Raw genomic sequence first — 13,005 nt, 5'->3', positions numbered from 1 at the left:
CGATGTGAGGTGTTTTCTAATGCCAAAGAATGGTGGGGGTCTACGGCCGATATTAGACTCTATGCTCTGAATAAATACACGAGACTGTAGAATGCTGACACACACAGCTCTGTTACGCTTTGTGCGTCCAGGCAACTGGTTGACATCTATAGACCTGAAGGACACTTTTTTCATATCCCTGGAAAATATTTCACATTTGCCTTCCAGAGCGTAACATACGAGTATTTGGTGCTCACGTTCTGCCAGGTGTTTGTAAAATGTGCCAAGGCTGCTAAGGGAGGGGGAATGCGCTTGGCAAGATAAATAGACGACTGGCTTCTGGCTGCATAGTGGCCCCAGCAAATTCAGGCAACCCACCAGACTGCTGGTGGCACTGGGTTTCACAATAACCTGGGGAAAGACTTTTAGGGAGGGGGGCCTTAAAGAGAGAGGAGCTTGTTTCAGACAGAGGGTGACCTGAGGATAAAGGGCCAGTATAAGATAAAGTAGTAGTTGTGAGAGCTGGAAATGAAAATAGGGGCCCTTATGATAGGTCAGTAATTTCCAGCTTGTGGTTGTGTTGTATTGAAGTCTAACCATGTTTCCGTCTGTTCCCCAGGACCCAGTGCTGTTTACTGACACAGTCAGGAAAAACCTGGATCCTTTCTACCAGCACACTGACGAAGACCTGTGGAAGGCTCTGGAGGAGGCAAGTATCCAAATTCTAGCTCACATTGATGCACACACATGCGCTCTGCAGGTTTCCCCTGACTCTGTCTCCACATTCCCTGCAGGTGCAGCTCAAGTCTGTGGTGGAGGAGCTGCCTTGTAAGCTGGAGACCGTTCTGGCCGAGTCGGGCTCCAACTTCAGCGTGGGCCAGAGACAGCTGGTGTGTTTGGCCCGAGCCATCCTGAGGAAGAACCGCATCCTCATTATCGACGAGGCCACGGCGAACGTGGACCCCAGGTACTGCTGACTCAAAATCACTACACACAAGATATTCATGCATCTCAGTGCAGGAATTCAGTGGTTTTTTAACCACTAACTTTGAGAGTTTTTGTAAACCTACTTCTCCCATTTGATTCTACTGGATGATTGCCTTTTTCTTTATTTCATCATGTCATTATCGTGCCTCTGCAGGACAGATGAACTGATCCAGAAAACCATACGGGACAAGTTCAGAGAATGCACCGTGCTGACCATCGCACATCGTCTCAACACCATCATTGATAGTGACCGGATACTGGTGAGTCCTGTCTTCGGTCTTAGTGTAATATACAATTTAGATATGAAGAAACTATCTTAGTGTTTTGTTGTAGCTTAACTCTCTATTCCATCAATAATAATTTAAAGCCATTTGTCTTCTCAGCTTGCTACATTAAAACATAACTTTAAGATAGCAAAGATATTTTCCATATTTATAAATCAAAACAAATTTTCTAAAACGAGGAAAATCTGTGTGTGGTTCGTTCTTGGAATATTTCGTTTCAAAACCCCCAAAAAAACAAGTCATTTTTCTGTTTAACCCTCTGGCCTCATTATATATTTTACGACATTTAGTGTATCTCAGATCAAAAATGATAGTTCTAAATCCTGCCATAAAAATTATTATATATTAATATTATTTTCCACTTTCACAATGTTAAATCTTTTAACCAACATCAGTCCTCATCATAACTACCAAATATTTATTTAATTTCCAGAATTTTAACCCCTTAAATGCCATTTGTTCACATGATGCCACAGTTTTGATCGATGGAAAAAACAAAAAAAATTAAAATAAAATAGTATACTACATGCCAGGTGGATTTCTTGGGATGGATTATCATAGCCTGGTATATGTCCATGATTAGCAGCAACATTGAGTTTTACGCATTTTTATTTTTTGAGTTATACCAGATTTTAAAAAATAATCCCACTCAGCGCATTATGATCAAAAATGATTTTATATGAAAAATTACAAAATTAATTAATAAAAAATGTATATATTATTTTTTTCCACTTTCACTGAGTTAAATCTTTTAACCAGCATCAGTCCTGATCATAACTAACAAATATTTGTTTTATTTCAGGATTTTAACCCTTTAAATTCCAGTTTTTGTGACGATATCATAAATTTCTAAAAAATGAAAAAACACAAAAATGTCATTATTTTCCATGTAGTAAATTCAAAGGGAAAACTTTATCTTTGGATTATCACAGTCTTGAGTATGTCAAAGATTAGCAGCAACATTATTTTTGGTGCATTTAAAAATTTGGTGTTATGTCAGTTTTTTTAAAATAATCCCACTCGGCGCATTATGATCAAAAATGGTTTTATATCAAAAATTACAAAATTAATTAATAAAAATTTTATATATTATTAATTTTTTCCACTTTCACTGAGTTAAATCTTTTAACCAGCATCAGTCCTGATCATAACTAACAAATATTTGTTTTATTTCAGGATTTTAACCCTTTAAATTCCAGTTTTTGTGACGATATCATAAATTTCTAAAAAATGAAAAAACACAAAAATGTAATTATTTTCCATATAGTAAATTCAAAGGGAAAACTTTATCTGTGGATTATCACAGTCTTGAATATGTCAAAGATTAGCAGCAACATTGATTTTGGTGCATTTTTATTTTTTGTGCTGTATCAGATTTAGATGTAAAAAAACACCAAGGCTCATAAGACCCATTGAAACCTATTAAAAAGTACATGTCTGATCCTACAATCATAACATCATGATTTATATTCAAATACATTCTCATTCCCAAGCCAGAGGACCAAAAAATGAGTTTTCAGTGTTTTCCACCACATAGCACACCACATATCCAGTCTAGGTGTCCAGATGTAACATGCTGTCCAATGTAACATGCAAGAGAAAAAATTACGAATGAATAAACTTACGCAAATGTTATTTCTACACAAATAACTATATATTTATTTGTCTATGTTACATAAATGCCAAAAGTAATGCATAATAAAATAACTAAATACAGTTGAGACATTACATTTTACATTTAGCTGATGCTTTTATCTAAAGCACCTTACAATTGCTATTGCTGTGTTGAAAGCAGACACATCCACTCCACTTGTTGTAAATCAGAGCCATCGCCCACCCATGTGTCCTTTTCTGGCAGATGCATACAGTCTAGGGACAAATGTAACGTGATGTCCAATGTAACATGCAAAAGGTGCATTTAGCTGACGCTTTATCAAAAGTCTCTTACAGTTGCTATTTATGTCAGAGGTCGCACACCTCTGGAGCAACTAGGGGTTATGTGTCTTGCTCAGGGACAAAATGTGCATGGGTAACAGAAAGATTTGAACCCGGGTCTCCAGTGCCAAAGGTGAAGAGCTCGTCCTCTGCGCCATCACCAATACCAAACAGCTAGATGCACAATGAACGTCAATAAAAACTTGCCTACTTTATTCGCCACTCCTTATGTAGCCGGTGTCCAATATCTGCGGTGTGGTCTGGAAGAAGCCTGTTGGTATGGACAAATATCCAGCTGGAGGTATTGTTTCTGCTGCTGTGTATTCGCATGAAAAAGTAGGGGAGTGTCGAGCCAGTTGGCTTGCCCAGGTCCGTTTCTTCAGCGACAAAATCCCAAATGCGTATGCAGAGTTGACGACGCAAGCGGTGGCATAATGTGTCGGTTTTGCTAGGCCGACTTCATGTTACAGGGTGTCCTTTCAGCGTTTCTTAGGTTCATTTTTCGCTTTCTATTTACAATCTACCGTCTCCTCTGCGCGCTGCCCTCTCAGCCATTTTGTCAGCCCCCGGAGAATACTCAGCTGCATTACGTCACCGCGGTGTTGGGTTACACCCTGTTCACACACACACACACACACACACACCAGTCTGAGAGGCCGAGCTTCTACGTAAGGGAGACATTATCCTGTCTTTTGAACGATAAACTGCACAAAAACTGCAGCCATTTCAGAGTTATATGTCTGTGCGTAAAATACGCATGACAGAACGACGAAAAACAATGGCTGGTACGCTGCTTTCGCTCAGATGAGCGAACATGTTTTGAGGTCCTCACAAATATAGAAATACACACACACACACACACACACACACACACACACACACACACACACACACACACACACACACACACACACACACACACACACAGAGCGAGAAACAGACACACCCACAGAAACCTACATACACTCTCGTTCGAAGCTCTGCAGCCGTAACCGCTAAAACAGACCACAATCATGCAAGTGGCTCGATAATTTTTCATATTTTGGAGTCTTTGAAGGCTTACCCATTAACCTGTACGTGCTTGCATGCGTGTGTGAGAGTTAGGTTCTGTGTAATTGTGCTTCGATGTATGAAATAGAGAGAGGAGAGGACAGACAGGCGGAGAAGGTAAAACATGACCGGCGGGGCTCTGTGATTTTGGTCTCTCGCATAAACTAATTTTAGATAAAACGCCCTATACACAAACACACACGCACACACATTTATCAATGCACACTCACGTCACTCCCAGACACCCACACATCTTCTGAAACATAATTTTAGATCATTCAAAGACGTAAAAATGATTCATAACAGTCAACAGTCCCCCTACTGGACACCAGGAAAATAACATGCATATCCCCCCATAGGGCTTACCAAAATAGTACCGCCATCTGGTGGAAAACACTATACAGTACAAATTTTATGTTTTTCCTTCAAAATAAAAGTATGTTTCAACATAAGTCATGATTCATTAATTAATGACGGCGCGAGGCGTACATGACGTTTTAATGGGCGTTAATGAGATCAATTTTGATCGAAACGTACTACATGTCGGTATTGAAAATAATCAGTGTTTAATACACATATTCTGCAACATGGGATCAAAATTTTAAAAAAAATCCAAAAATTAACAACTTTGCCAAATTACAAACCATTTCCATTAAGTAAAATGGCCAAAATGGTCAAAGAAATAACAACTGAAAAGATCAAAAATGACCATGATGGGGCCAGAAGGTTAAATCCAACAAAGGAATAACAAAGCAGCTGCGTTTTGTTCTATGACTGGTGCTGTATCGCTACTACTTTTCAATCTAACTGGCTGCTGTACGCCTGCGCCTGTTTGCAACAGGTGTGGTCTGCCTCTGTCCCCAGATTGGTCACACTTGCATCTATTTATTTTCAAGTCGCATTGCGTGACTTTGGCGAATATGATTGTAGAAGTGAGCACTATATAGTAGCCACATACAAAACAAGAAGTTAAAGAAAATGTAGGCTAGTTTTTTTCAAAATCGTGTCAAGCTGGGTTCGAACTCACTAGAGCAAAAACAATTTTTGCCACATTTATACTGGAGACCATGGGGACATGTCCTCACCACTTTTTGAAATGGCTGATTTTGTTCCCACTACTAATAATAAACATAATTTATTAAAGTAGCTTGCAGTTAAATAACAAATGAAAATGCCTTTAGAAAGGCTTATTTGCACATTAGGAAAAAATGCAATGCAATTCAAATGTAGAAGTATACCAAAAACAGGTACTTTAAGTTAAAAAAAAACAAGCTACTGATGACCCAAAAATGTGCATGCACCAATCAGTAACTTTAACAATTTCTTGACGCAGTTTCTTTTTGGCCTTTTATTGTGGCCAGCCTAAGGCACATCTTGATATGCCACACCTGTGAGGTGGATGGATTATCTTGGCAAAGGAGAAGTGCTCACTAACACAGATTTTGACAGATTTGTGAACAGTATTTGAGAGAAATGGGCCTTTTGTGTACATAGAGAAAGTCTTAGATCTTTGAGTTCAGCTCATGATGAATGAGCTTTTATAATTTTGTTTCCTTTTTCATAAATAAAAACACATACACCATAAATTGGTGCACAAATGTTCACCAGAATGCAGGAAATTAAGTGTTTAATGATCATACTTTACTGGGAGAGGTCCCCCCAGACCCCCCACTAATATCTTTAAAACACTGTTTAAGGATCTTTTTGTCTGGTTCTTGTGAACCTAATATCGCGTACTGTAAGTGTCTCTTCACACCCCTAATCTGAGCCCCTATGTCCCCACCACTTTTCAACACAAAGTGACACCCTTGTGTTGCCAGTGGAAACGGCGCACTAGTGGTCGTTCCCTCTGGCTGGATGAAGTCTGACGCTACTGATTTTACGCATGATCCATGTGCTACTGCAGGCCGAGGCTCTCCGCAGTGTTGAAACAGTGTAGAGAGGCTGCCACAGCTGTAGTGTCTTCTCTACACTAATTATAGCAAAATGGCCTAGTAATAATAGGAATAAACAATGCTTGAAATGTTCACATTCATCACTAGGCCTACATGCTTGCAGCTATGAATGTTTCTTTGCAGAAAGAGTCACAGTAAGTCTTCTCTTTGAGGCAGGGGTAAACAATCCCCCCATAAATGAGCCCAGCATGGTGTGCTATTTAAATAATGAACGAAAATTACCCAAACATTTTAGTCCGTGTATGATTCGTTAATTTAGTTCATGTTTGCTGTGTACCATTGGAAGTACTCACAACTATCACATAATTAATTTGATACTGAAGAAATCTTAAAAACCGGAGGATTCTCAGGCAACTTCTGAGGCGTTCCACTTCCTGTCCCAGGTGCTAATGAGTTACAAACGAACATTGAGCCTCCGTTTTTCCTAACTAAAAAGGCGCTTATGTTGATGTTCAAGCTCATCTTAATTACACTAATCTGGCACCACCATCGCCCAAGTGTAACACAAAGCTACACAAATCGGACGCATTCAATTAAATATCAAAATCAATCAATATTTTTGGTTTTGGTTTTAAAATGGAAAAACCAAGATTCGGTTTTGAAAGGAAATGATCAACCAACGAACACTGATTGAAGAAGCCCCTTCTCTCTGATGCATGTAACTGTACTATGAAATGGTTAAATTGGTTCATAGTACTACTCAAAATTCTCCTTTTACACGCTGGATGGACTCGATTACTGCATTGTGAACTAGTGAATGGAAACTAGTTTGATATTTCCAGTCCAGTATTTAAAGACTTGCTGATACTTGATTTGTTCCTGTTTGTGTCCTTTATATTTATCTTGTGTGCTTTTTACTGCATTAAGTTAAATTTAAATTAATGGTGGCCTTTATCCTGCTTTAAGGTGCTGGACAGTGGTACCATCCAGGAGTTGGACCGTCCTTTCACCCTGCTGCAAAACAAAGAGGGCGCTCTCTACAAGATGGTGCAACAGATGGGCCAGGCCGAGGCAGCCGCCCTGCTGGAGTCAGCCAGACAGGTGAGGAGAAAAAAGGCTTCATTAGCCTAAATTTGCACGTGTAGATAATAAGCAGTTATTTAGAATTTCAAATGACGATTTTACTGAAGGGATTATTTTTCACATTTTAAAGGCAGCAAGACTCCAGATGTAGGTAGTATCTGAGAACACCTGAGGCCTTCCATCACGCTCATAAACAAGAAGACGGCACATTTTTCCAGAGATTATTTGAGGAGAGGCTGTAGTCATTTATTTTAAAAGGTAGCCTCCACCCAACAAAATCAACCTGCTAATAGTACAATAAGCTTTTTTTTTTGTAGTAACCTGTAATAAAGAATGGAACTGAAGCTATGCAAGACAGTTGAGTTTTCTATTGTCTTTAAAGTTGAAATTTCAAGTCAAAATGTCTAAATGACACTTGAAGGATTCAGTGAATATGTGATTCTTACTGTCCTGGAAATCCGAAGTCCAACTATGAAACTTCAGGTACACCAAAGATGGTGCTATTCCTTTTAATTTTAATGCAAACTGTCACAACCCACATTTCTGTACTCTTGCACTTTCTCATATAAAGATCATAACACAACAACTGTCTATTGATTCTGGAAAGTAACATTATCTTTTCTGCTGAGCCCACAAGGGAAATATTGCTTAAGGTGAAAAAACACAAACCCTTTTGCTTTCTGTGTAACTATAGATATGGTATTTATTTTCATCCACATGACATCAAAGTAAGATTTGGAGGCATTTATGCAGCATTTGACAAAATAAATGTACAAATAGGCAGTTGAAACGAACAAACAAAAGTATGAGACAATTTCAACAGAAATGTATTCGACACACTCCATCTGAGCTGTGTTCTGATTCCTCCCTGTAAACTTGAAAGTCAGAGTGAATAGGAACAATATCAAAAGGAAATTGAACTACTAAAGATAGTGTTTTTCTAAAGGCTGAACAACATTTGTAGATCAGTTTCAATATCAACGTGCAAAACTGATTTTTACTGATACTGTGTACTTTGTTAGATTTGGTTCTCAGAATCCTGTTCAACAATACTACCTGTATTTACACAAACAAAGGCAGCTTTGGATAGTGAGGTTACAATATCATTGGTTAATCAACATGTGCAAACCTGAAATTAAGGCACTTAGTTTGTTTTTTTGGATTATGCAGCATCAGCATACTCAGTAATTTAACGTACGATAAATGTGAAGCATAGAAAATAAATAGTGGTCTATGTCAACAACTTTAACAGCAGTGATTTCCAAGCTCTTTCAGCTTGAAGGAAACAAACAGCATTATGTGCGTATATTTGGCTGAGCCGTTCAAGGCCACACTGGGGCCGGAGCCGCTGCAGATCCTGTCCTCAGTCTCGTCAGCAGCTTGGAGTGGATGAGGCCTTTCTATCCAGGCCCTGTGTGCTTTCACCAGAGGCTGGAGGGACGCAGCACGAGCCCAGGCACTTTCTGAAGTCCTCCGGCAACGCAGCAGCCTCCCTGAGCTCACAGCGCGGTCTCAAAGATGACCAGGTTACCGTCGGCTGTTTCTGCGTGTCCGTTTGATATGCTGGGATGGCTTCTACTGTCGTAAGCCTGAGAAGACATCGTTTGGAAAGTCAGAGCTTCAGGTAAGAAAAACTTCAAATTTTAAGTGTGTACAGAGAAAGTAAAAATCACCTGTTTAGCTGCCTCTAATAGAGCTGCTGCCTCCTGCTTTCCAGTCTGCTGCACCATTTTATAGAAGATGCCATCTGACTGTTGAAGCAGCGTGTAAGGCTCCGCATAGGCATGAATTCTCCCTGCATCTAGAACCTGGAGATGACAATGGATTTCTGTGTATTAATTCAACTCTCTGTGCCTTTTTAGTTGACTTGCAGATATTGAAGGTTGGGCATAGTTTTGGTTTTATTTTTTTCCGGGTTTTGAAAATATAAGATTTCTGCCTCCACCCTAAATACAATAGAGAATGGGATTTCATTTGTGGTCCAGAGACGTTAGTCCTTAGATTAACTCTTTAGTAGCCAGTAGTCCCAATGAAAGCTGTCAACAGCTGTGAGGTCCACCCATGAAATCCCATTCACCTCCATTGTACAGGCTGGTGGCAGAAATCTCACAACCTGGTCAAATAAAACCAAATCTATTTGCACGAGTAGAAACCAGATACCACAAAGAGACTTCTTGTAATTTGGGTGTAAACATCAAGCTAAAACTTCATTTCTGAGGTCCTCCTATCACAGCTTTCACATTTAGCAATTTTCAGTAACGTCATACTAGTTCCAAACGTCTTTGCTGCCCTCTTGTGGTTTGTGGGTATACTGATCCACACAGGTGCATCTAAAAAATAAATGAACGTTGTGGAAAAGTTGTTTTGTGCATTGTGAGCACCAGAACCAGACTGAGATTAAAGATTAAGGCTCTTCTTAGGTCGACATTTCTGTATTATCAATTCTTTATTCTAATACATTTTGAGATGCCCTGTAAGCCGTAATCATCTAGATGAAAACAAACAAAGGAGGCTTGAAATGTTTCACTTTGTGTAATGAATCAGGAACATATGAAAGTTTCACTTTGGGGTTAAATTACAGAAGAAAAACTTTTCCACGATTTTTTTTTTTTTTAAATGTACCTGTACTATAACATTTATTCCTTAAAAATTACTAGTCACTATTTAAAAGTTGCAAGTAACTAATTAGTAAAGTAGTAGTAAAAATCAAGTACTACTATCTAATAAATTGTTACTAGTAGCTTTTTAATAGACATGTTTTCAGGAAAAAATTAACGTTACAGCTTGCCATACATTTTTGCCATTGAAATCTATGGGGCATAACAGTTCAGATATCGTCTCTTCATTAGTTACTAGTAACGATTCCATTCAGAGTATCAACCCATCTTACTAGTGACAAATGGATATCTGAACTGCTATGCACCATAGATGTCAATGGCAACAATGTACAAATAGTTACTAGTAAGTAAGTAACTAATTGAATAGTAACTAAAAATGAAGTACTAGTATCTAATTGTTAGTAGTAAGACAGGAATAAATGTTGAAACAGCATGTCTCTGCTGCAAAATGCAAACTTCAACCACCAGAGGGCAGCAAAAACAAAGTTTGCAACTGGTGTGATTTTACTCTTACTGGGAATTGTGCAGAGTTGCATACATTGCTCACAGTGACGCTTAACATTAGCAGTGTAGGATCTGTCTTCACTCTAAACTAAAATTAAGTAATTTTGCTTTTTGAGTGCGAGATGCTAACATCAATCTCATGTCTGTGCCTAAAGTATGGAGCTAGTCTAAGGGCAGTGATTGTACACCAACAGATGCGACTCTAGACGAGTAACATGCTGCAAATGACAAGTGATTCTCTCTACGCTAAACTAACTGACTCCATATTTAATGAACAGACATGAGTGAGGGGAACCTTCTCATCTTACTTTTGAAATTAAAGTATCTTTCTTTACACTAGAATCCCTGAGTGAGAGGACTCACCAGTATCCGGTCGCTGTCTATGATGGTGTTGAGACGATGAGCTATGGTCAGCACGGTGCATTCTCTGAACTTGTCCCGTATGGTTTTCTGGATCAGTTCATCGGTCCTGTGGAGAGGCACGGCACACAGCAAGTCAGTCTTTAGTAAGAAAACACTACTTTTGTTCCTTTGTTTGGAACTGCAGTAAGAGTGGTTTGAGATGGTTCTTCAGTTTCACTAATCGGATGAAAAATACACAACCGGTCAAACGTTTTTGAACACCCCCCTTTTTTTCTAATTTGTGTAAATATAAGTTCAAGTCCAGAGAAAAACCTTAAATAGAAGTTAAAAACATTTACAGAGAGAAAATTAAAATCTACATTTGTCGACAGTGTTGGTTGATTGTTGATAGCAACATTTTAACAGTGGTTACTTGCTTGTTTTCCAAATATTTATTGCTTGATGACCTTGTGCTAGATGCCTCAGGCATATCAGTGAAAAATGTTTATTAACGGAAGTCAATCAAGCCTAAAAAACAAAATTGTACGTACAGTGAAGTGTTAACATGTTTTTATACACCAAAAACCAGCTGTACACGTGGACGTCATGCAACAGTGGAGTGTGATATTAAGTCTGATTTCTGTAACCTGCTAGTTTATCTATTCTACTTTTAAAAAGTTGTATTATTATAAAAACAGAAATTCAACAAATATGAATATAAATTTATATTACAGCATTAAATGGAAACTTGACTCCTAGGCAGACTTACAATGGAGCATAGCCATGAAAGTGTTAGACCTCCGTTAGAGAGAGTCCTATTCTGCGCTGTGCTTGGCCCGCTGCATATTCAGAGCATTGCCACGCCCTGAAAAGGAGTCTTTTTCTAAGATATGATTAGTCAGAGAGGTTGATAGGAGAAGTATGATTTTATTCCCTTTCTAAAACAAATCCAGAAAAATGTAGGCTGTGGGTTGTTCCTAATGTAACGTTAGTTGTTTATATTCTGCTTTTTAATGATTGTAATAGTGAACAGCTCCTTAATAATGTTGTCCATCGTCAGGTGATGTGGTGGTCCACTTTTACTCTGATCTGTAGGCTTTAGCTTCCGTCTTTGTTTGACAGGCTGAATATGACCTTCAAATGCACAATGCAAACCTTTCTGAGATTGCTTTTTTCATTTTTCCAAAAAGTAATTAATTAATACTTCTCCAGGGAGTACAGTTAGACAGTGGCAGCATGGCTTCGCAAAGCCACACTATTGTCTAATTTTTGGAAAAAATAATCTCAGAAAGAGGCAGACAATTTTGCAGTTGCATTATACATTTTAAGGTTGTTTTGAGGCTATTAAGACAGAAGCTAAAGCTTACCGATCACAGAGTCAAAGTGAACTACGGTTTTACCTGACTGCTGAGAAAGAGGACAACGATATTAAGGATAAACACTGTTCCTACACATCTGGGTAGGTCTTTAGAACTGTACATTCAGTATTATGTTAGGTGGTGTTAGCTAACTAACATTACATTAGGAACAAGTAGATATTTTAAACACTTTGGAACTGCCTGTGTTAAAACACCCTCAGAAGCTTTATTACAACTGAAAAGGCATTTAATGAAGGAAGACAGATCAGTTTGTCATCGGTTGATCCTACCGTGAAACAACATGTGATGTAAATGTTTTTCACTGGACTTGAACTACTTATATTTCAATACAAACTTCAAAAATGGGGGATGTTTTAAAATTTTTGACCGGTAGTGTGCCTCTTTTCTTACAGGCAGAACACACCTAAAAGCTCATCTCCACTGTCGACTTTCCATGTGGCACGTTTAATCCTCCAGTTACACACACAAATTACACAGCGTGTCAAGAGGCAGTATTTTACATTACCATATCGAGACACCCGTGTCAGCAGTACCTGGGGTCCACGTTGGCTGTGGCCTCATCGATGATGAGGATGCGGTTCTTCCTCAGGATGGCTCTGGCCAGACACACCAGCTGTCTCTGGCCCACGCTGAAGTTGGAGCCCGACTCGGCCAGAACGGTCTCCAGCTTACAAGGCAGCTCCTCCACCACAGACTTGAGCTGCACCTGCAGGGAACATTAAGATCTGATTACTCTGTGTGCACTGATCTCCAAGCCATGACAATGGAATTAAAGCCTACATAATCCAGACAGTCTCTGTAGTTGTGATTGATTAATAAGACCAGGATGTGTGTGAGCACAAACTGTGATCCTGTTTAAATTAATCTAAAATTAAAACCGTAATAGAGCTATTCTGTGGTACAGAGCCATAACAACATCAGTGGTGGACAGTAACTTATTACATTTATC

General features: G+C 38.9%; 2 protein-coding genes and 1 long non-coding RNA gene across 5 annotated transcripts in view; 2 read left to right on the top strand and 1 right to left on the bottom strand.

The window, feature by feature from the left end:
* LOC119901416 (multidrug resistance-associated protein 4-like) overlaps window positions 1-7,796 on the top strand; it is a 30,155-nt gene extending 22,359 nt beyond the window's left edge. For all 3 annotated transcript variants that reach the window (XM_038717027.1, XM_038717026.1, XM_038717030.1), the window contains 5 exons: window positions 599-688; window positions 774-946; window positions 1,121-1,226; window positions 7,097-7,231; window positions 7,344-7,796. In XM_038717027.1, coding sequence (XP_038572955.1) covers window positions 599-688; window positions 774-946; window positions 1,121-1,226; window positions 7,097-7,231; window positions 7,344-7,364 — 525 coding nt within the window. In that variant the 3' untranslated portion in view covers window positions 7,365-7,796. The remainder of the gene's footprint in view (window positions 1-598; window positions 689-773; window positions 947-1,120; window positions 1,227-7,096; window positions 7,232-7,343) is intronic.
* A 94-nt stretch (window positions 7,797-7,890) lies between these two features.
* The window catches only part of abcc4 (ATP-binding cassette, sub-family C (CFTR/MRP), member 4), a 42,323-nt gene continuing 37,208 nt past the window's right edge, over window positions 7,891-13,005 (bottom strand). Inside the window, exons 28-31 of the mRNA XM_038717021.1 lie at window positions 12,590-12,762; window positions 10,699-10,804; window positions 8,887-9,021; window positions 7,891-8,802 (exon numbers count right to left, since the gene is read on the bottom strand). Of these exons, the coding sequence (XP_038572949.1) occupies window positions 8,713-8,802; window positions 8,887-9,021; window positions 10,699-10,804; window positions 12,590-12,762 (504 nt within the window). The 3' untranslated portion in view covers window positions 7,891-8,712. The remainder of the gene's footprint in view (window positions 8,803-8,886; window positions 9,022-10,698; window positions 10,805-12,589; window positions 12,763-13,005) is intronic.
* Window positions 10,235-12,848, top strand: LOC119901468. The gene is made up of 2 exons (XR_005444211.1): window positions 10,235-10,841; window positions 12,449-12,848. It is a non-coding gene; the product is annotated as an uncharacterized LOC119901468 (long non-coding RNA).

This window comes from Micropterus salmoides, unplaced genomic scaffold (genome assembly GCF_014851395.1).
Source record: "Micropterus salmoides isolate LMB-PRFRI ecotype aquatic unplaced genomic scaffold, ASM1485139v1 Ms_hic_scaffold_1, whole genome shotgun sequence".
Taxonomy (NCBI): Eukaryota; Metazoa; Chordata; class Actinopteri; order Centrarchiformes; family Centrarchidae; genus Micropterus; species Micropterus salmoides.
This window is presented reverse-complemented; position numbering and strand designations above follow the sequence as displayed.